General features: G+C 41.3%; 1 protein-coding gene across 3 annotated transcripts in view; it reads right to left on the bottom strand.

Moving 5' to 3' along the window:
- Window positions 1–24,497, bottom strand: part of OCA2 (OCA2 melanosomal transmembrane protein) — a 161,886-nt gene that overhangs the window by 57,179 nt on the left and 80,210 nt on the right. For all 3 annotated transcript variants that reach the window (XM_082220070.1, XM_082220072.1, XM_082220071.1), the window contains exons 15-18: window positions 22,418–22,550; window positions 11,244–11,391; window positions 10,533–10,590; window positions 8,426–8,534 (exon numbers count right to left, since the gene is read on the bottom strand). In XM_082220070.1, coding sequence (XP_082076196.1) covers window positions 8,426–8,534; window positions 10,533–10,590; window positions 11,244–11,391; window positions 22,418–22,550 — 448 coding nt within the window. The remainder of the gene's footprint in view (window positions 1–8,425; window positions 8,535–10,532; window positions 10,591–11,243; window positions 11,392–22,417; window positions 22,551–24,497) is intronic.

The raw sequence follows: 24,497 nt of genomic DNA, 5'->3' as shown, positions 1-24,497 counted from the left end.
TTCCAGTACTTCCAGGTCACCACGGGATGCAACCTGAAAACGCTCAACTTGAAGCAAACGCAACACGAGGTATGACTGTATAAGATAAAAAACAAATAAAATAAAACCTACATACAGCAACAGTGTTTTGTGTTGTGTAGGCTTCTATGATGTAAGTAATGGGCCCCACCTGCTAGCCTGCTCCCTAAAATATCACTGGTTTGCTCATTTCCATATATAGGGTGCCTACATTCTGCTAGTTGCATGGCAACATGTGCAAATGGCTTTTGATACCTATTAGGTCCATAAATTACCATATAGCAGATATTCAACACAAAAAGCAGTGACAATTTGTTGTTGACAAAGGACAGCTGGACGTATAAAGGGCCCCACTACCTTCAGTAGCTTAGGGCTTCATCAAACCTAAATCTGGCCCTGCACGTACACCACACCACACCTCCTGCTCTTACAACGGGGCACAAACTTACTGCCTGCTTTATATGTGACTAGGGTAGACTCCCACTCAGAGAAGACCCAGAGCCATCTTTGGTGAGATGGGACCCAGCATCTTCAGTGCACTCTGTCTTTGATAGCTCAGCTTCTCAGACAGATGCATGGAAGTAAACTACCCATCCTAGTGATTACTGACAACCACTAGAGCTTGTTTATGACTGTCTCTTTCTGTCCAGAATATTCATCCATGATACTCAATAACAAACATGGGCGCATTGCTTATAAAATATTTGGGCCTTCATGCATTTCTTTAAACTCCCCTTTTTAATGATGCCAGAAACTTTCTGTTTAAACCAAGCATGCCTGCATCTTCAGAAACCACTGCAGTTTTAAACACAAATGTTCTGTCCAATGTATTTTTTTTAAAAAAAAGCTGCTTAGGTAATGGATCGATAATAAAAAGGAGGATTGTGCCAGCCTGTATTCTGCTGCCCCCTCCAAAATGTTTGGCAAGTGGTTTGAAATAAATTATTTAAAGTTGGGGAAGCTACTATAGGGGAAATCTTCATCAAATATTCTGTAAAAGCTTGTAGCAATTCTGCCTGTTTGACATGGGTTAAAGAAGGTTAGAGCTTTTTTGCCAAAGAGAAAAAAATCCCCCAGGTTCATTCAGTATTCATATCCTATTTCCATATACAGCATTATGTAAAAAGTGATATAGTCTCTTTAATCTTTTACAGAGTATAAGGCTTTCTTCCATGCTATCCAGGGGTATAATAATAGTCATCACCTCCAACAGAAGCAAATGTATAGGCTTTGTCTGTGAAATAACTTTTCACAAGGCACTAAACTCTCGATGGTACGTGAATTAATTGCTGCTAATACTCCTTTCGGAATCATCCTTCTTGCTCATGCCTCCCCATGGAACTTGGGGCCAATTAGAGGGCTGGTCACAAACTTATTTAGTAAATATATTTAGACTGGTTTTTGGAGGCGCCAGTGAGGTGTAGAACACAGTGTAATGATAGTTAACCCTGCTCCATTGTGACTGCCATTTTTGCCTCATTGTGCTTGCAATAATGAGCACTTCACTGTAAATGGTAATTGCTTCTGCTTGCGAGCACAGTGATGGTATTAAGTGCACAGGGCTTAATACGGTTCTAAAGCTCATATTGGTACACAGCAGATCTTTTGAGCAAACTCATGAAGAGTTCCAGGGAAAACCAAAACTAAGGGCAGAACTACTCGTTACAAGAAGCAGAGGCCTGTCACTGTAAACAGCCTCACAATGACTTCTCTCCTTCACATTTGTGATGTGTATTTGATGGATCTCATGTCCTGGCATCATTAACTGAGCTTTTCCTCAGCCCCACCATTGGCCGCCACATTGTGGGAATGCTTCAAGTCAGCAGGATATAAGGTTAAGTGACTGCTGGACTAGATGTTCCAAGGATACTGGGACAGCATGATTTCCCCTTACATTTGTCCTATGATTCAGACTGAGGTCCTGATTTGTGTGTTATTTGTGTGATGTGGGAGCTACTGTTCTAAAGCTTCTTTCCTCGCTATACTCTGGCCAAGTCTAAAGGGAAGCAACCAGATGGGTTGGCCAGCTGCCACAATTAGTCCCCATGCCGCCATTGATCACCCAAAGATTCGGTAGGCCTCAGCACAGTGACCTAATGATCTGGAAATGCCCAGTGTTGCATCTGCATCCTTCGTTTGCCAGCTCAAGCACACAGAGATAGGTCGAAGTCTCAAAATCATTCATATAGCTGGGCAGTTACTTTGTGGCTCACTCGAGCAACATTTTGTACTTTCCCCTGAATGAAAACAAATCCTGTTTTCATGCCATGTGACAAGAGAAAGCTGTTCTTTTGAGCACTGGGGAATTTCTTTGTTTACTTTCTAAAATCAATTATTTCACGTAATTTCATTTTTACAGTCTCAACACTTCTCAATCAACTTATCGCATGAAAAAGGTAATGAGAAAACCAGTTATAATGTAGAACATAAAAGATTAAAAAGCAAAAAGAGAGAGAGAGAAGAAAATCTACCTCAACGGATTGCCTGGTAGGTCTGTTCCCATTTCACCAGTATGGTGCCTTTTTCTTATTTTTTTTATACATAGATGATCTTGTTCTTTGAAGATTCTTGCTAGGGAATTTTGTTGTTGTTGTTGTTGTTGACTGGGGAGGAGAGGGGCAAAACTCCCCTTTCTATGTGCTGCGTCCCCAATGAAAATTGCCTCCCATATGTGTTATTAATTTTATGTACATATAAAAACTGAGATGGTTGCCAATGACACATTTAGCATCATGTCCAGTTTGAGCCTAATTCGTGACAGATTGGATTTCTGCCCTCAGCTGAGCCTGAACATGTTAGAGCAAGTGCAACAAAATCTGATCCAGCCTGAGTTTGTCATGTGGAGACAGCAGTCACAACATTAGCTCAGCCTGTGGCAGTATAACAAAACCTCACATAGCTCAGGGAGTAAGAGGGTAACATGAATGCTCTGGCTCTCCCTCCCACCCACACAACCCTGCTACCTTCCTCTTAGACCAGATGGTAATGACCAGATCAGCTGCCACAGTAACTCTACTGTATATTTAGCAATATGGTTCATCTAGACTTAATGGCTCCCATCCCAATTCCAGAGAACACAATTCTGCTACACAAAGCTCTAAACCAGAGGCCTGGTTTATATCAAAGAATCATGTAACATGCAGGTTCAAATCACAACCTTAATGGTCTTATTGTGTTTGTGTGCATGTGTGCGCATACACACAATTAAGCCATCAAAGTTGTTGTTTTAATCTGCCAGCAATAGCAGAATGATAGCAATATTTTTACTCTGCACAGGTGCTTTAAAAAAGAGAAGGATGCTCCCTCATTTCCATGATCTGTTCAGTCTTACAATCTAGGCAAGGGAAGCAGATCAGCTGAGCCAGGAAGTTTTTTCATTTATTTATTTTTACAACTGAAGAGCTGAAAAGCAGCGGAGCTGTCCAGCAGCACCAACTAGATTATCAAGAGATAGAAGCCTACAGGGCCAAGGCCCAAACAGAAGGGATCCTGTCCAGGAGGTTATTAGAACTAGAAACCAGGACCTGATTATAGCACCAGCAGCTTCCAAGTCACAATGGCCAGATTGTGAAATCAGTCTGGCTGCCACACCATCCTTGTGCCTTAGTGAGATCTTGATTCTCACCAAACTTAAGATGACAACAACAACAACAACAACAACAACAACAACAACAACAACAACTGCACCCCGCCCATCTGCCTGGGTTTCTCCAGCCTCCTTCCAAGAAGGACTCTGAAATAGGGTGGATACTGCTGCGAAGTTATCATGCCACCAATCTGCAGCTCAGACTTGTTTCCATTTGAGGCTGGGCCATAGTTCAGCTGTGGAGGATCTACTCTGCATGTAGAAGGTCCCAAGTCCAGGTTTTATTTAGTAGAAGGCAGTTCCCTATATTCCTATCTCTACTATTGAGCTGTAAGGGGTAGCAAAACTAGGGAGAAGAGTTTAGTCAGGAGGCATCAGGCGCCCTCATTCTGCAAGTCTCCTGAGTGGGGTCATCATGGATTGTGGTCTCAGGTTTTCCACCAAGGTGCCCTAACTCTACCATCCATGATAGGGCTTGCAGTGAGGTCCTACGTCCTCCATTTGATTTTTGTTCTGTTCCTGACACCCTGTGATATGCAGGGGGAGGGGAGGCACCAATCCTGATTCTTCCACCTTTTTCAGGGAACCTGGAAAAAAATGTGAAAAGTGCTGCAGGATTTCTCCCCACAGCAGGGAAAAGAGATGGTGAGCAGTTGTCCCCAATCACCTATGTGCTGCTTCTGGTGAGAATTCACAGCCACAAGCATATTTATTATTATTATTATTATTATTATTATTATTATTATTATTATTATTATTATTATTATAAAAAGTATACTCCTACTCTATCTTACAAGCAACTCAATGCAGGGAACAAACAGTATCACAAAATATGGATTCCAGCAAGGAGCTAATTTTAAGCAAGACAAGCACTGCTACAGCTCTCGCTACACCACATTTTAAAACTTCAGAAGTAATTTCAGTTTGAGCGTATGAGACACCCCAGAGTAATGTAAACATTTTATCACTGCTAGACAGTACTCCAGGCAAGGGTCACACATGGCTACTCAGCTACCAGCCTGTTATGTTCATTCATTTAACCATGGAAGTCACTGCTAAAGCCAGCAATCCTGCATGACTACCTAAACATCAAGGGACAGAGAAATAAAGAGGAATTACATGTGCAAATCCTGCCACTTCCTCAGGTGTCATTTGTTTGTGTTTTAAGATGCAATTTCCCTGGCAATTTACATAATGCATTTCAATGTCATTTGTTTAAGGAACTGGGAGTGCTGCCTGAGGGGGTTCTGTTGCTGCCCTTTGCAATTAGGGTGGTTAATTTCTCTGATGTATTCCCCCTCCCCAAAATTCTTATATATTATGCAAATTAGTCGATAAATATACCAATCAGTTTACAGAAAGGAATAACAATAAAACAGGGGGCCTTCTAATCAGAGTGGTACAATGCAATTCTAGTTGAATGCTGTGGCAATAATACATTTTGCTGAAGAATTGGATGTCAGATTAAGTAAAATAAAGACATATTGCAGTGCTGAAGGCACATATTTAAAATGCAACCCAAATAAGAAAGGTTCCAATGGCAGTTTATAAACACGTGCTTATGTACATCAGTGGTAGTCAACATGTTACCTTCAGAATTCACAAAGAGCAAATTCCTCAACAATTCCTACTTTTCCACCATCATTCATGTCACTCTACCACCTTAATGTCAAGTCCACAATTCTGAGACTGTAATTTTTTTAAGAGTAAACCCTATATAACACAGTGGGGCTTACTTCTGAGTAAACACGCCTAGAGTTGCATTGACACTGTCTTCCAGCACAACCCATATAATAGGTTAAAAACGCCTTTCTGTTTCCACTGTCAATAAGTTTAGATGTGCATGCCCATCACTTAATTTCTGTACACTACACAATTATTTGCATGTGCAAAACCTCCAGCTCAAACCACCACAGATCAAACACTATAGAAATAACTTTCTTATCACTACAAGTTATATCAGACAAAATGCTTTTAAACCGTGAAAACCACACATTCAGTTGTATGCCATCTGAGATGAAGAGATTTCTAATGATGTGTATGAGTTATGGTTCAGACCTAAAATTACACTTCAAATGCCAAAGATAAAATGACTGTAGGCGGTTTGCAAGCTGGAAGGGATATGTGTTAACATGTCACTTTCAGTAACCCAGCACCAGCCAAATAAAATGAGAAACTGGGACAATCCATATGATCTAGATTCGGTCCGCACAACGCAGCAAGCTAAGAGTAGCTTGTCAGACATAACAAGCCATTCACATCCTCCTTATTTTTACAGTCAAAGACAGGCAGAAATCTCAGCAGGTCTTATCAAGCCCCAGTGGATTGCATTTAGCATGATGGGTGACAAATTGTGCTGACCAGATCTAGTGGCACCAGAAGCAATACTCTCATGTCACTGCACAGCTGGTTCAGACTTAATGCCACATAGCCATTAATGAATAACCAAAATTGTCCAGAACACCCAGAATGCTGTGAGATATTTTTACAGGGAATACTCACCATGTTAATCAACCATTTGGGAGGGAGATGCACCTTAACTAAGCTATTTTAGCCTCCCATCCAGTTCTCTGCTACATCAACATCCATCAGTACTATGAGAGACTTCTATGATGAGCCTACCCAATAGTGACCTTTGTATCTGTGGCTTCCATTTTCAAAATACAAAGCTCCATTTTAGGAGACAACCTAACAGGAAAGATCAATGAGGATTTCGGTTCTTCTCTGGTTTGGATTTCAGGGCCGTGACATTTGATTTTATATTTGAAGCAAACATTTATAAACAGCTTTCAGATTTCCGAGTTAGGAAATGTGAAATTCAGCAGCTGAAATAGCCCAACTTAGCACACAGAAACCAGAAATCTGTATGGATTTCAAAAAGGAATGTCATGAACCTTAGGGTATGTGTCCCATCCGTCCCCGTCCCCCGCCAAGCTGTGCTTGTTTAAGAATGTCCAGGGCACCTGCCAAAATAGTGAGAAATAGGCCTTTCTAACAGATCAAACTGCAGAACATGCTCAGACTGTTTTACCCTGTTTTAGTGGTTTCACAAGAGCATTGGGTGAGGCAACTCAAAGGCCTACAACATTCTCACAGGCTTGATTACCTACTTGACAGAGCAAAAATGACCATTCTGTTAGAGCAGGGGTGAGGAACCTTCTTCAGCCTGAATATCACATTCCCTTCTGGGCTATCTGCCAAGGGGCATGTGGCAGCGGTGGGTAGGTTCTACAGACCAAATTGGGTGGAGCAACAAATGTATGTTTTACCTTTATACCGTAGGGTAGTACACATTCTCACAAAAAAAAACCTTCTATACTCCTTCCAGGCACAAGCAAGAGGCATTTATTGGAGTTCAATGGCACATTTCAGTCAGCCAGGGAGGGCTCTGGCCTGGGGAGAGGTGTTGCCTAGGGTGATTTCCAAACAGAGAGGCCTTGAGCTCCACATTTGTTGCCTGGCCTGAGATTTCCCACCCATGCAAAACAAACAAACAAACAACACCCCGTAGGTATTTCTAAGTGCACAGAACTTCTTTTGGAGGAAGGCACAAATCCTGAACAAGATTATGATTCTTTTCCAGGCTCCTCCATTTCACTGTTTCCCCAGGCACCCATGTACTTCTCAGGCCATTAAACCGCTTCTTCTGAAATTCAAATGATTTGTTGTATTGGCTGTACTAAAAGAAAATATTTGATCAAAGTTTGATAATCCCCCCAGTTCCTGTAAGCAATAAAAAAATTAACAGTCCGAGCCATGTAAAAGCAAGATAACGAAGGCACTGTGTAGAAAGTTGGTATTAAATGGAGGTCTTTACTCAAAGTGCCTATCGCTATAGATAAGAGAATTAGAGAAATACACAGCTAGACAGCATATCAGGATATTGGTTTTCCATTAGTTTCATATACTTTTGTTACCTAGTATGCTGCTGTATAATAAGAATCAGTTCACACATAGGCTGTGTTGTTCCATGGGGCATGATGGCCACAATCTTTTCCGTTGGAAAGATTTCCAGGAAAAACAGACCAAAGACTTGTGTCTCCCAATATAATGTTCTTCTCCTAAAAGCAGTGGCAGAAGCTCCCTTGGATCCCTTGTATAGGGAGATGAGTCTAAGCCCATCCATCCACCCTGTGCCATGGCCCTGATCCAAATCCTTCTCCCTAAGCTACTATTAGCTACAGAGAGGAAAACATACAGACAACTATTCAATCTGCTTGTTTTCCACACTTCAGCTAATAGCAGCCTGGATTTGGCTCTGCAGCATATAGGGAAAGGATAGGGTCTTCACTCCCCTGCCATTTTTAGAAGACAGAAATTACACTGGGCAATGCATTCCCCGATCTACTATGAAGCATCTAGTACATGAAGCACTTTAAACCTTCTAAAATTCTATATACCAGTAAATGCCTGAAACCCAGTGCTATTGCATGTTGCTGTGGAAGTCACACTAATTAACGGGGTTTACATTCAGGTTTACATCCAGATTCTACCAATTTTCCCAATGCCCCTCTCTTTTTTTGGGGGGGTCTCTTTTAAAGGAGCAACATGGCAGTGTCGGGAAGGTATTTGCATTTCACGAGCAATCTTCAGTTGCGTGCTTTCTGAGTTCCCAGCAGCAAAAGCGGCGGTATCTGGAGGGAAGCCATCATGAGTGCAGAGTTACAAATATGCCATTGTTGTTCAAAAAAATGAAATATCTGTACAGGCCTTTAGACTGCATGGCAAAGATAGACCTCTGCAAAAAGCTGCATAAAACACTCCATGTTCAAATGCAGCTTTTTCTATTCCCAACAATGAAAGAAGAGGAGCTGAGCTTACCAAGGTCCAGGTGAATCCCTGGAACAAACGAATTGAGAAAGAACATGAGGATAACAACTCCCAAAACAGTCAGGCATTTGATGAGAAGCACCTTGTCTGTTATTCTGTGCTGTAGGAAAGCAGAAAATACAGAAACCGTATCAACAAGAAGAAGCACCCTTCAGATATATCAGCATGCTTTAAATATATATTATTTGAAATACAGTTTTTAACAACAATACGGTCTAATCCATTAAAGTGAGAGAGGAAATGCCTGAGGTGTGAAACAATATCTTAAATTTAGAAAGGAACTGTGTCTTGTTTCCACAAATGTTAACACGTTTTTCAGAACAACTCTGTTTACAGTCTAAGGAACAGTATAGAGGCAGATGCAGCGACCCTAAGGTGCAGTTTCATCTTAGTTACACAAATAAAAGGAAGCTTTATGTCTTATCAGTTACAGGGCCTGGAAGTAAACGTGTTTATTAAATTTCTTTCTCCTTATAACGGCAGCAGTAAGGCTGGAATGCAATTTCCAACATAAATACTTGATACCTTCATAGGCTCGGATTGTGTGCCCCAGCAGGCTCTGTTCCTAGCATCAGTCTTTCCCTGTTTCTTTATAGCCCTTACTATTTCATCCCATTCTCAGGATCACTTCACTCATTACAGTTTCCAACTTCTTGTCTAGGGAACAGTGTGAAACTCACAAACTCACATATGGCTATCCTACACCTGAGCAGTGTACAGTGTAGACTTGGGCTGCGTACATGCCATATGATGTCCACTCTTCATTGAACATTTATTCTGATTAGTTTGTGGAGAGGTTATACAACAATCAGCAAACTAATATTGCAAACTAATATCAGTGTACTAGATGAAGCAAAGATCACCAGTCTTGAAGCAATGATTCTTCAACATCAACTTCGTTGGACTGGTCATGTTGTGCGGATGCCTGATTATCGTCTTCAAAGCAACTACTCTATTCCGAACTTAAAAATGGAAAGTGTAATGCTGGTGGTCAACAAAAGAGGTTTAAAGACTGACTCAAGGCAAATCTTTAAAAATGTGGTATAAACACTGACAACTGGGAAACACTGGCCTGAGAGCGCTCCAGTTGGAGAACAGCCTTTGCCAAAGGTGTCATGGGCTTTGAAGACACTCGAACTCAGGACACAAGGGAGAAACGTGCTAAGAGGAAGGCACACTTGGCAAATCCACACAGTGATCAACTCCCGCCCAGGAATCAATGTCCCCACTGTGGAAGGATGTGTGGGTCCAGAATTGGCCTCCACAGTCACTTACGGACTCATTGTTAAAACCGTGTTTATGGAAGGCAATCTTACTCGGCTACAAGTGATCGCAGAAGGAGGAGGAGGAGGAGGAGGAGGAGGAGGAGAACCTGGACAGGCAGTTGCAGCCTGTCACAGGGCTTCCCCTAATCCCCCCTGGTGGGTGAAAGACTATACTTGCAGCCAGCTATTATATCCATCCCTGGTCAACTGCTGTGCATGGCAAGATAGCCAGCCTAAACCAAATATCTGAACTTCCCGATCAGGGGCAGGTGGGTGGGTGGAGCTGGAGCAGCAGACCAGAGTGCTGAAGTCTTCACTCCAGTCCATCACTTGCAGATATAAGCTGGCTGCGTTTGCCTCTTGCATTACTTTCCAAACCATAAAAAGTCAGTTTCCTTTTTTTATAGTGGATTTGTTTCACCCAGGCACATCAATCAACCTAGGTAGGCACTTGCATCCCTCCAGTAAAATACTGATAGTCTGGAGGATCCCTTTATCAAACCAAGGTAGTTTAAGTACTGTTCCAAGTCATCTTTGTTCTGTGACATTTGTTTTTTTCTGTAAGGAGCAAGTCAAAAGTTCACATTTTTATTTCTACATGGCGATACTTCTAAACCCTGAAAGCGGAGGATCATGGTAGATTTCCGAACAGAAGATTTATGTTCCTATCTGGCTTCATACATGAAGTCCAACCTAAACTACATAAAACCAGTTGTTTGGAAGTTATGGACTGTAGCAATTTGTGCACTGAAAGGCACACAGTGTTATAGTAAAATGAATGTAATAGAATATGGTGGGCAATGTTTTGCAATGGTATGAAAGCAATACATTACCTTTTTTTGGAGCTCCTGGATATTTGTTTCCCAGTTTTTATCTTCTTGTGAGATTTGTCTGAAATAAAAATCCACAGAGAGATTCATATGGATGGGAGAGCTCTTGTAGAACTGCCGTTGCAATTCTGTACCCACTTATGCTTAGCAAAATCATATCAAAATTAATCTGAGTCTCTTTATTAGTGCTCAGCATTAGATCATTTTGTTACAAAGGGTGTTGTAATGTGAAGTTTCCAGGGTCTGTTAACTGCATCTGTTTTCTTCCAAAGAGAGATAGGGAGCCCTTAATGGAGACTTAAGCTGGTCCTGGAAAATCTGTGTATTCATAAGTTATACATGTAAAGCATAAGATAAATGAGATTTGCTTAAAAGTGGTAATGTTGCCAATTTGCAGCCAATTATAAAAAAATAATCAAAGCATGGTAATGATTTTTATCACCACCATTATCACTAAATAATGATGCTTTATGTGTTTAGTGCCATCAATGTGCATGGCACTTCACAAAGTACAAGGGAACAGGTCTCCTCCCCAGGGGAAATTACAATCTAATTTCTGGCAAAGGAGAAAACAGAGGAAGGGGAGATTGTGACAACAGCCTTACTTTTTCTTATATGTGAGATATTGCATGTCTAAACCAGCTTGCTACGCATGACCTCCCATGAGCTCAGTGACCTTTTGTAAAATGTCACGTTAAGTGTCATGGACCCTACCTGTGGAACGTTTTCAGCTTTTTCCTCAGCAAAATCTCCAGAGTAAGAACTTTTTGCATTAGGAGGCACTTTACAGCTGTTTCTTCTCTGCTCGCAGGGTTAATCCTCTGTGCTGTCAGTCTCCAAACGTGGATTTCATGTTTCAGCTCTAAGGGGGTGGGGGGCAAGAATATAATTATTTAGCTGAAAGTGAAGACACGACATATTAAATCACAGCAAAATAGCTGATGGCACACACACACGGTATCCTGGGTCAAAAAGTGAAGCTTCTAAAGCAAAATTGTATAGTGGCTAACATCGTTCATTGAAAGATTTATGCATCAGGGGTCAGATCCAGAGTTGCACTCAGCAGAGGAGGAGTGAAGCAGTAAGACCTTCCTACTCACCTGAAAGGGTGGGTCTTAGAGGAAGTGGTAGATGACACATTGCCTCTTTCCCTTGATAGGGTTAGCTCGCCCAGTTTGTTATGTGCAATTTACCATCCTGCACCTAAGTTCCCTTCTGCAGACCTTATGTTAAGTTTTAAAAATGTGGCTGAATTCACCCAGCCCTTGTGTCTTGCCTTCTTACTTCCCCGTGTGAATGCAAATTGTTATATCAGTAATATACAGTGGTATCTCGGGTTACATATGCTTCAGGTTACAGACGCTTCAGGTTACAGACTCCGCTAACCCAGAAATAGTACCTCGGGTTAAGAACTTTGCTTCAGGATGAGAACAGAAATCGTGCTCCGGCGGCGTGGCTAAAGAGGTGCTTCAGGTTAAGAACAGTTTCAGGTTAAGAACGGACCTCAGGAATGAATTAAGTTATTAACCCGAGGTACCACTGTATGTCAGTAACGCCACGGTAAAGTGGTTTGGCTCACTCTCACTTTCTATACACAACCAAGGCTTTGGAGTTATATATCAAGTGGTAGGGCAGAGAGCAGTTCATCTAGTACAGACTAGTTGATTGCCTAGAGGTTCACAGCACCTTTCAGACAAAGGAGAAATACAGACTGCCATTCCCCACTGTGTCTATAAACCATTTTATAAGAGTGTTCTGCACTCAGTTGCCAAACACTGGGGTCCATTTCAAGGGATCGCATATACAGAAATTCAAATGTACATCTAGGAAAATTTTGAAGCTGGTTTAGAGCATTTTCAGCACTAATATGCTCTGACAGGCATTTTGCTCATAGGTATACTTAATTCATAATCTCAGATAGGTTAAATATTCATGGAACCATTATTCTTAGCTATGTCAACTTGTGTAATTACTTTACCAAGAGAGCGCTGAGACTCCGAAATCTTATTCAACATTTAAATCCCCGTCTTTCTCCCAGCACCTGATCATTCCAATGTATAAAAGATTAATGTGCAGTTTAGTCTAACACAGATCTATCCTTGGTTAATCAAATATAATGCCATTGTCAATATAATAAGGTCGCATATAAGCATTAGACTTGGGTTGTGTGTATTTTTTTAAAAAAAAATTGCCTCAGCTACGACTTTTAAGATGCTGTCCTATTATCTGAAAGTAAGTCCCACTGAACTCAGTGAAGCTAACTTCTGAATAGACATGTATAGTATTGCACTGTTAGAATCAGCAAAACTACCCAATACATAAATGGATCCTTTTTTATTTAAAAAAAATGTGGCTAATTATCTTTATGTTAGAAGCTGTGATAGATAAGGTCTTTTATAAATAGTCTGTATATATTCTGCCAGTGATTTTTCAAGCTTTCTGCCTTCAAGCTTTCTGCCCTCTGCCTATGACCCTTGTCATATTAACTTGTCTGGCATGAAGCCCTTCAATGTGTTTTCCACGTATTGCAGAGAATTTCTAGATATGTTCTAAAACAGGAATGGAATTTTTAAAAATAAAATCCTCAATATGATGGAATTATTACTAAATAGCTGGTAAAAAATGGAGTTGCAGCTTGTCACCTGAATCAATAGACCCACTATTATTACTAAGCAAGCAGTGCTGGTTTCCTGTTGGGCACAATTCAAGACACTGGTTTTGACCTGTAAAAATGGTTTAGCACACGCATGCAGCTCTTCCCATATAAATCTGCCTGCTGAAAAGGAAACACCTGTTTCCCACCCCTTCAATGTCTAGGCATGGACCTTCTGAGGTACAATTCCAGTATTCTAAGCTAAGCTGCAGGATTTCAGCAGGAAGGTATGGGATAAACACTGATTGGGAATCAACAGATGTGACTGCTTCAAAACTTCTCCTGCACAAACAGCATTTGGAAGCAAGATCACATATAACCGCTCCAATAGCATCATCATGAAAGCACAATAAAAAGTATGCCTGTGGGGACTCTGGATTTACCATGGCCAAATATAGCAATATGTCACATTTCTAGACTTTTTTGGGATTAAATGTTTCTAATGAAGAAAGGGGGGACATTACAAAGAATTGTAACTGCTGCCAGCCTTTCCCCATAGTCTCCCATATAGCTGTGGGCAGCACTTTTATTCAGGACTGAGGATGCTGTGGGACTCCAACTCTCATCTGCCTCAGCTAACATGGTCTATAGTCAGGGATAATGGGAGCTGGACTTTGACAACATATGGTAGGTTCCCCATCCTAACTTAATGCACTACAGTGGAACCTCAGTCGTCGAACGCTTCAGAAGTTGAATGCCAACAACCCGGAAGTGAATGCTTCCGTTTTCAAACACGCCTCAGAAATTGAACGGCTTCCAAGGCATGTTTCTCCATTTTCTCCATTGCAATTGCCGGCCAGCAATTGCGCCTCGTTTGTCTAACATTTCAGAAATCGAACGGTCTTCCGAAATGGATTACGTTCAGCAACCGAGGTTCCACTGTATACATAATTTTCCATTGTTTGGTTTATAAAACTCCAATATAGTATCAGTAATACAATATCCGTTGTCCATTCATGTTTGAAGGCATGCGTATTATGTACCTAATCCCTACTGCCACTGAATATTTACCTCATCCAGGAAATATCTGTGGATAAAAGAAAAAGCAGACTGCTTCACCACCTATTTACCTACCAATCACTTCTATTCACAATAGTATTGTATATTTAATGTCCTTTTACATTGTCAGAAGAGCAAGTTCAAAATCACAAATTACTGCTCTTCACTCAACTAAAGTCCTGACAATGTAATTTGTTGCTGAGAAAATTGCATCAGCTTTGAAATCTATCAAAACAATTTCCATTTACTCCCTACGAAGACACCGTAACTCAGAGTGTCAGGCTTCTAGGTCAACAACATTTCCAAAATCAAGTTAGCCAACATTTTTCATTAAAGGATAAGCTTACACTTTGCCAACTGTCCAGAGAAAAAGAAATCTCTCCGCAATTCATTATACTCGTTTCAGAAGCACATATACATTTTTCACTCTGCTTTCTTTCTTTTTTAAAAAAATCACAATTAAAACTGATGGGGTCAGGTATAGAATGATTGATGCAACCAGCTGTCTGCAATTGATATACACAATAGCCAATAGCCTATTATGAAGTGTGGAACTGCTCTCAGAAGGAGAGTTCGAAAATCATTTCATCTTGAGAAATTGATATTTCACTTAATGCTTTTAGTGTAAATATACCTTGTTAATATTGACATTTCTTTGGGATATAAATAACATTAATGAAATTAATTATAGTGGAAACACACATACAGGGATGTATGTGTTGAACAGAATCAGGATGATCGACTTGGAAGGAACCTGGGATCCTCTAGACCAGAGGTTCCCAAACTTATTTGGCCTTCTGCCCACTTTTCAGGGGGGGGAATTAATCAGCGCTCCCCTGGAAATCTACTTTCTTTAAGCAAACAAACAGAAAGATGCAGTGACAAACTTCCATTATTTTATGTTTCTATATTTCTACGTACATCCTACAACGTAGTGAAGAAAGATGTTGTTGTAAAGAAGACACCTTGAAGCTTGAAATTATAAAATAGACAAGGAGGTGGACTAGGGACTGGGATAAAAAACCTGCCGGATCAGTCTGATCTGCCCCGGGGGTGGGGCCAGCACCACAGCTCACCTGCCATTGGCCAAGTGGACAAGCTGTGATCCACTTCCCAGGCCTAGGTGAAGCTAAAAGGGGTTCACTCAAGCCCAGAAAAAGCCCTTTCCTCCAGCACGACTGCCGGGTCCAGGGGAGGTGTTGCCATCCCAAAATGGTGCCCAACCTGGCAGTAAATGCCATTACACAACAGATGATACATGTACATATGGGTGTAGCCAGGATTTTTGTTAGGGGGGCAGAACCCCAGTTAGCTAAGTATTTTTACTGATCGGGAGGGGCGCAGCTTGCACCCATGCATGTACAAATGGTTTTTCAAAATTTTCTTCTCTTCTTTATGCTTCCACCCCCACCCCCTTATTATTATTCAATGCATCCGAGGCTACTACTGCTCCCTGGATCATCCCAGTGCCCCCCCCCGGGGGTTGGCCACTTTGGGAAAGACTGTTCTAGTCCAACTCTCTCTTCAAAATCTACAATCCAGAACACAATCACAACGTCCCTGTCCAATGCCTATCTTGAACTTCATCTCCCATCAACCCTAGCCCAGCATGACCAACACTCAGGGATAATAGGAGCTGGAACCCAGTGACATTGGGAGGGGCACATCTTCCTCATCCCTGGATCAGTGTCACAGACCCCCATTCTTCACAGTGTCTGAAGAAAGAAAGTTAACATCATCCTGGCATGCTGATGTGTATGACCTTTCTCTGTATCTAGAAGAAGAAGAAGAAGAAGAAGAAGAAGAAGAAGAAGAAGAAGAAGAAGAAGAAGAAGAATAGTAGTAGTAGTAGTAGTAGTTTGGATTTGATCTCCCGTTTTATCACTACCCAAAGGAGTCTCAAAGCGGCTAACATTCTCCTTTCCCTTCCTCCCCCACAACAAACACTCTGTGAGGTGAGTGGGGCTGAGAGACTTCAAAGAAGTGTGACTGGACCAAGGTCACCCAGCAGCTGCATGTGGCGGAGCGGAGATGCGAACCTGGTTCACCAGATTACGAGTCCACCGCTCTTAACCACTACACCACACTGGCTCTCTAATTTAAATTTAAGTTTACACCAGAAACACAAGGAATGGATTCACAACTTATATTTCTACTCTCTCCACTATGCTGGTCAGGAGAAGGGTCATTTTGCAGGTGAAGGGGGCAACTTCTACATCACTGGAAGAATCTGAGAGAACCTAGATGCACAGGGCAGGCTTCGCATAAAGCCAGTTCCCTCTCATTATCCAGTGAATTTCCCCGCGCCCCACCATGTCAAATTATTTTTCATCCATGACAGAATTAGGATGAAATCTGAAGGATCTCTATAGCTGCTCAGTTGTCCTCTTGCAAAAGAGAAGTTGTTATTTTTTTTTTTCAAAAGGCGGCTATGTATCCCTGGCGGAATTTGGAAACATCACAGGAAAAGAGATGTACCCATCATTATCAGCTCACTAAAGCAGCTGAAGGATGCAGGGGGGGGGGGAGTTAAAAGAGACTGTGAACTGCAGTAGTGCCAGATCCTCAGATTTCGAGATGATTGCAAAGCTGCAGCCTTCAGCTGAGCAAACAAGAACGTTCAGTGGGGAAATCAGAGCATTTATTTGAAGCTCATTAATTTCAGCCGAGTTGCCATATGTTCTGCAGCACAAACAGTGCCCAATCATCATCTCTCAGGGGCCAATACAAACTTGTAACAATACAAACCCTTCTCACCACCACCACCAATCACTTGTCTGTTTTGAAATATTAGAGGTCCCTTTAGTTTCTTTTAGTTCCACCTGTTTCAGCTCCCAAAATACCTCGATGCCTGATCTGTATTTATAGCCAGACATCACTGCATGTATATTAAGTATATGCTAGCACCCTTTAAACACTGATCCCTGGCACTGGAACCAGGGTTGGCACAAGACCTGGCATTGCACAAGGTGGCAGGCTGCTGCCATTGCCGCCACCTCCCTCTCCTCCTACTGCTGCGGAACCCGCTTCCCCTTTTAGCTGTTTTGCTACATCTAATGCAGAAGCAGCACCGCCGCTCTGTCTGAGACTCAGTTCTTGAGGGAGCATGTCCCATTAGGTACTATATATTCTTACTCTCTGCTTTAAACTGTATTTTTGGTGCTGTGTTAAGTATTGGTTTCATTCAATTCTAAATTGCATCGTCGTTCCCCATGGGGAACTTGATTTATGCATCAGATCTACTGAACAAACCAGGCTTAAATTCACCGCCAGTCATCTGACAGGTAGTGATTTCAACCCTGCTGATCAGCGACGCTTCAAAGCAATGCTCAGAGCTCTTGGCATGTCTTGGGTGGTGCTTTGAAGTCCTGGTGTCATTGTTACATCAGATGGTTGACAGGTGGGCCTCTCGATGCACAAGGGGTAGCAGGGGTAAGAATCTGGCCCACTGGCCAAAGGATGTGCCCCACCCTGATCTATATTGACTGGTGGTGGGTCTCCAGCCCTATCTGAAGATGCCAGGAGCTGAACCAGTGACCATCTGCATGCAGGTGGCCTACCAGGTACAAAACCCTATAAATAAAATTGTTGGGTTAGGACAAGAGGGGAAAGGCAGCTGTGGAAATGCAGCCAATTTGCTGCAAAGGTGGGGCAAGCATGGAGTACTGGGAGGTCTTAGGGGCCACAAGCTTAACACGAGTCAACAATGTGATGCAGAAGCAGCAGCAAACAAACAAAAAGCTAATGCTATTCTAGGCTGCATCAACAGAAGCCTTGTGCCCAGATCAAGGGAAGCAATTGTACCATTCTATTCTGCCTTGGTCAGACCACACTTGGAATACTGTGTCCAATTCTGGGCACCGCAATTTAAGAAGGATGTTGACAAGCTGGAACGTGTGCAGAGGAGGGTAACCAAGATGATCAAGGGTCTGGAAACCAAGCCTTATGAAGAATGGTTGAAGGAGCTGGATATGCTTAGCCTGGAAAAGAGGAGACTGAGAGGAGATATTGATAGCTATCTTCAGATATCTCAAGGGCTGTCACATGGAAGCTTGTTTTCTCCTGCTCTGGAGGGTAGGACTCAAACCAATGGCTTCAAATTACAAGAAAGGAGATTCCAATTAACATCAGGAAGAACTTTCTGACAGTAAGAGCTGTTTGACGGTGGAACGGTCTCCCTTGGGAAGTTGTGGACTCTCCTTCCTTGGAGGTTTTTAAGCAGAGGTTCGGTGGCAATCTGATGCGTTAGTTAAGCTTCCTGCATTGCAGGGGGTTGTACTAGAAGAAGAGTTTGGATTTGGATTTGACATCCTGCTTTATCACTGCCCTAAGGAGTCTCAAAGCGGCTAACATTCTCCTTTCCCTTCCTCCCCCACAACAAACACTCTGTGTGGTGAAAATAAAAAAAAATTCCTTCCAGTAGCACCTTAAAGACCAACTAAGTTAGTTCTTGGTATGAGCTTTCGTGTGCATGCAGTGTGCATGCACACGAAAGCTCATACCAAGAACTAACTTAGTTGGTCTTTAAGGTGCTACTGGAAGGAATTTTTTTATTTTGACTATGGCAGACCAACACGGCTACCTATCTGTATCTGTGTGGTGAGTGGGGCTGAGAGACTTCAGAGAAGTATGACTAGCCCAAGGTCACCCAGCAGCTGCATGTGGAGGAGCAGAGACACGAACCCAGTTCACCAGATTACAAGTCTACCACTACACCACACTAACACAGTTTGTACTGAAAGGCAAGCCTTTCAAATTTGCACTTTCTGAAACAATACACAAACAATAACACAGGCATCTTTTGAAATTCACACTGTTAATGCCAAATTGCAAGTCAAGTGCACAAAAGACACTTGGTGTCCCTTCCAACTCTACGATTCTATGATTCTATACTCTGTCAAAACTTGAAAAGCCTTCAATAAACAGTTAATTAAAAAAGAAAAGTCTGCAATACATATGAACATCCCTACAGAGTGCAAGTAGTCTCATTACAGTGGGAAGGATCAGTCTTGTGAATCCTTTCTAATTTAAGCAGCTGAATAGCAACACGCAGTACTCAAAAGGATATGACAAGGAAGGAAATCAAAGCAGCAGAGAACAGTAAACTGGTTCTTTATATATACCATTCAGTGCTTGTTTGATTGGTAATCAGAGGGCAACATAGCAGACACCAAGCTGATTGAAACAGCTGCTTCAAACAATCTATTGAAGGTTATCGCAAAACCACAGCAATTAGAGATCGAAAAGACCCATTAAAACATCTTGCAGACATTCTGTTACTTCTCTGAAGCCAAATTGCCCCAGCTCCCTTTTAATGAAATGTTCTTTGATCACCTCTCCCATCCCATTTTACAGAAGATGTTAATAGAACTAGTACTTTAGTATTTGCTTTTATTGAGCAGGTACTGATTGGCTCCATCATGATGTAGCTTGTTGCTGATTATAGGGGAAAAAGAAGATCGCTTGCTAATTACGAGAACTGCTGAATCTGACTATAGTAGGCGGCAGAGTACCACAGATGACAAGTCTAATTTGAGCCTGAATATGCTTGTTTCTTCAAGGGCAGCAGAATTTTGGCTAGTTAAATATACCATTTTTGTATGGATGATTATGCTATTTTTAAACAACAGCATGTCCTTCCATTTCTTTTCTGTTTTTCAATAAATAACCCAAGCTTGAGGAGGAGTTCAACCCTCCCTTTGTTTCCAGGGGGACTTGCTTCCAAGTAAATGCCTTGGGATTTTAGCCTTGTGTCTCATTACCAATTAAATGAATGTCGTTTCTTACAATGCCTTGTACTCGGGTACAGATCCCCAGTGCAAAATTTGCATATGGAAAATCAGATATGAAGGCTGCACGTGTGTCAAAATCTATGCTAGCCACTGGAGACGGAATTAAATTCAGTTTGCATTGAAAGGCAAGCCTGTCAAATTTGCGCTTTCTGAAACAATACACAAACAATAACACAGGCATCTTTTGAAATTCACACTGTTAATGCCAAATTGCAAGTCAGGTGTACGAAAATGTGTATACCAAAGTATGCATATATTAATAAATCTAACATGCAAATATGAACTCTATTAGGGAAATTTGCTTTGCAAAAATGTGCATATTGTAATATATCACATACAAAAATGTGTATATTCAGAGAAATTCGCACTAAAATGATGAGGAGTTTTCTATTAAAAATGCATACTGATGTGGAAATGCGGAGGACTGAATTTAATGTTGGGAGAAAACAAGAAACTGAGAGAAACCAAAATTGGCAGATTTGCTCATCCTTAAACCACAGAGCCTAGGACTTGCTGATCAGAAATTCGGCAGTTCGAATCCCCACGATGGGGTGAGCTGCTGTTGCTTGGTCCCTGCTCCTGCCAACCTAGCAGTTCGAAAGCACGTCAAAGTGCAAGTAGATAAATAGGTACCGCTCCAGCGGGAAGGTAAACAGTGTTTCCATGCGCTGCTCTGGTTCGCCAGAAGTGGCTTAGTCATGCTGGCCACATGACCTGGAAGCTGTACGCTGGCTCCCCCGACCAATAAAGCGAGATGAGCGCCGCAACCCCAGAGTCGGCCACGACTGGACCTAATGGTCAGGGGTCCCTTTACCTTTACCTTTACCAGTCATTTTACAATACCATTTATTCAAAAAAAATTGTTTATTTCATAAAATTGTAAACAAACAAACCTTAAAGCAGTGAAAAACCTCTAAGAAGAAAACCTCAAAACCTATAATCAAATAAGAGTGGCCCCCAATCGCGTTAAGGCACTAAAATCCTGTGGATATTACATACCCATCAATGGGTATGTACAACTAATCCCCACAATCCTTATGAAAGGTTTACGAGGACCACAGAAATCTATTATTTTTTGCCAGATGTATGCACATATAACTACATCACATATTCCATCCTCATATGTGGGGGAGGGGCATCATTAGCCCCTTGTTCCACTCAATGTACAGTACAGTATTTAAAGACCTGCAATTGTGTGAACTGGGTTCTCGGGATTTGCCAGCTTTTAAAGTTTGCCGTACTTTTCCGTCTATAAGATACCCCCGTGTATAAGACGCCCCCTATTTTGGGGGACTCAGATTTAAGAAAATGAGGGGAGATGGCCCCATGTATACGACGCCCCCTAATTTTTGACATTATTTTTTAGGGGAAAACCCTAGTCTTATACACGGTGGGGAAATGGTATTTACCGGTACTATTAAATGCATTTTTTAAAACTTGCAGTGAAATAGCCAGAATTTTTAAGTTAGAAAAGATCTGAAGGTATTGACTGGAAAAGATGTTTTCTACAACCTAGAGTTGGAATTATTATTATTATTATTATTATTATTATTAGCCAGCCACTCTGTTGTGTTGGAAAGGAGCCCGAAAGTCATCTAGTCTCAACTCCCTGCAATGAAAGAATCTCAGCTAGAGATTCTCAGCCTTATATTAAAAAGGCTTAATGGCCTTTTATGAAGTCTTTCTTCAATCTGGTTGTTGTTGAAGAGACCCACAGCCTATGACAGAAAGAATTCTACATGGGATTAATTCTGAATGTTCATATTTTAATGTTCGTATAACTAGCTTTGTATTTTATAAACTGCTTAGAACTCTATTAAGCTCACATAAATTTAACAAAATAGACTGGAACAGGTCCAATTCCCAAGACCCTGATTCATTATATCTGATACACTTTGCACCATGTGCTCTCTGCAGCAAATCTCTGATGTAAGAAGGGGAAATAATGGCTTGAGGGCTAAAGAAAACAAGCAATGGTCCAGTAGTACAGTGGTGCCTCGCAAGACGAAAATAATCCGCTCCGCGAGTCTCTTCGTCTAGCGGTTTTTTCGTCTTGCGAAGCAACCCTATTAGCGGATTAGCGCTATTAGCGGTTTAGCGGCTATTAAAGGCTTAGCGGCTTAGCAGCTAAAAGGCTATTAGCGGCTTAGAAAAAGGGGGGAGCGAAAAAAATCGCAAGACTTGCAAGAAGTTTTCGTCTTGCGAAGCAAGCCCATAGGGGAATTCGTCTTGCGAAGCGCATCGAAAAACAGAAAATCCTTTCGTCTAGCGGGTTTTTCGTCCTGCGAGGCATTCGTCTTGCGGGGCACCACTGTATAACAAAGAGGGAAAGGGACTTGGCAGCAGCCATTTTCATACAATTAAAAACACAAGGGTGTTATGAGTTCGTTTGGTTATTGCATCTATTCCCCTTCCCCAATATATAATCTGAAGCTCAAACTCACCAACAATTTCACTTGGCTCTTTGTTGTATAGCTTTTTGTTCCAGTAGAGAAGTCTTAGGAAAGGAATGGAGACAAGAAGCACGAGGCAAATCCCAACAAACATGTGCCCTGTAAATCCTGCAAAGTCCACTCCCTGGGAATAAAAGATATATAATTGAAGTAGAATCAATTACAGCAACTCTCAGTGCAATACATAAAACGGCACTGAATATTATTGTAGTGTCTTCTTAGCAGAACAGTGCAGGTCTCCTTCTGTACTTGGCAATACAATTCAGCAAAAATATAGCACTACGTTTAGCACCTTGATTTCAGTTGAGAAGTTAGGTGTATGCTCAGCAAATTTCCACTGACATAAACCCCATACATTTGAAGTACATTTATACCACTTAAAACATTCATGGCGTCCTCCAAAGAATTTTGGGCACTGTAGTCTAACTCTCACAGAGCTACAATACCTAGGAGCCTTAACAAACTACAGCTCCCAGCATTCTTTGGGGGAAAGCCATGTACATTAAACATGCTTTATATGTATGGTGTGGATGTGACCAGAAAGGATGCTGGAATTTATTTTATTTTATTTTATTGCAATAATCAAACATGGTATTCCAGTGAACTCTGTTTTATTGAGGTGATGGTGGTAGCAATTAACATTTATTATTATGTTTCTTATCCTGTTTTCTGACCTAAATAGCCCTTCATTGCATGGCGAGGGGGGTGAAGGTAGTAATGATTAATCACAGAATCATAGAATTGTAGAGTTGGAAAGGACCCCAAGGGTCATCTAGCCCAACCCCCTGCAGTGCAGGAATCTCAGCTAAATAATTTTTTGATAGGTGGTTTCTGGCCCACGCCTACGAGTCAAAGGTGGATGTTCTGATTGTAACACTTATTTTTGACTAAAATGACTAACTTCAAATAAATATATAATTTATAATTAATTCATTTCCCTCCTTTTTGTGTTTTCGATCAGCTTTCAGAAAGTGTGAGTTTGTTGCATTCATCTTTAAATGCATGCTGAACTGAATTTCTTTTCCATCCCTAGAAGCAGAAGCTTCTGATCATCTTGAGGATGCACCAGCAGAAGGGAAGACTCACCCAGCAAAGTCTCATTCATGTAGCACTAAATTAAACTTTTGAACTCTTGCTGGCATGTGAATCTCTTGCTGATAAAGATGTGTTACACGATTTCAAGCATCCAGCATTCTCTGAAGTCAGTGCTTCCCTTTACATCACCTAAGAAAGGAGTATCTGCCAAGATTTCGTAACACACTCTTCCCACAATTACTTCAAGAGCCATATACTACATACATAAGATAAGTAAGATAATCCCATCTTGTGTGTGACAGTCCTTCAGCTATATAGAGGTGGCTGCTAATATTAGGGAAACGTTCTTGCTTCCATGTGGAACAGAACTGGAAATGTTCCAGGAATATGCTTAATTTGAAAAGGAAACGTATTGAAATGAGCTAAAAATCATAGTCGTTGCTTTTTGCGAAAATGGAAATCATGACAAGCAAGACAAGACTACTCAAGACAAGAACATTTAAAAAAAGAAATAACAGAGCTTAAGCTTTAAAAGGTTTCAGAAAACTTTATGGAGTTATCGGGGGGGGGCGCTATGAAACTTTAGGCAACATTTTTACTTTATGGTCTACTAGTTTATGACCTCTCAGGCTGTGTAAAGCTAAGATAGGAAATTGTTATAATCTCTGTAGCCTCAAAGTCACAAATGTTGAAAATTTATGGGTACAAAGGAAGTCAATCCTGCACCACAAAAATAAAAACATTTGGTTGTGTGTGTGTTTTAAAAAATAATTAAACCGGGCAACTTTTTACCTAAGATTCCTGGGGAAATGTTTTAAAGTGTTACAGAAATAAACTGTGCAGCATTCCAATACTACATTGAAAAATGTAATACATCACCTTGAGCTCCTTTGAGAAGATGTTGAAATAAATAAATAATAGACTTGTGGTTTTCCAAGACATATGCAGCCCAGAGCCATATACAGAGGACTACTACCAGGTACTCGATGTCACCATTTAATTTTTATTTTATTTTATTTTACCTACACAGGGTCTC

Source organism: Podarcis vaucheri, assembly GCF_965113315.1.
Source record: "Podarcis vaucheri genome assembly, chromosome: 4".
NCBI lineage: Eukaryota > Metazoa > Chordata > Lepidosauria > Squamata > Lacertidae > Podarcis > Podarcis vaucheri.
The sequence above is the reverse complement of the archived record's forward strand: the minus strand, read 5'-3'. Positions and strand labels throughout refer to the sequence as shown.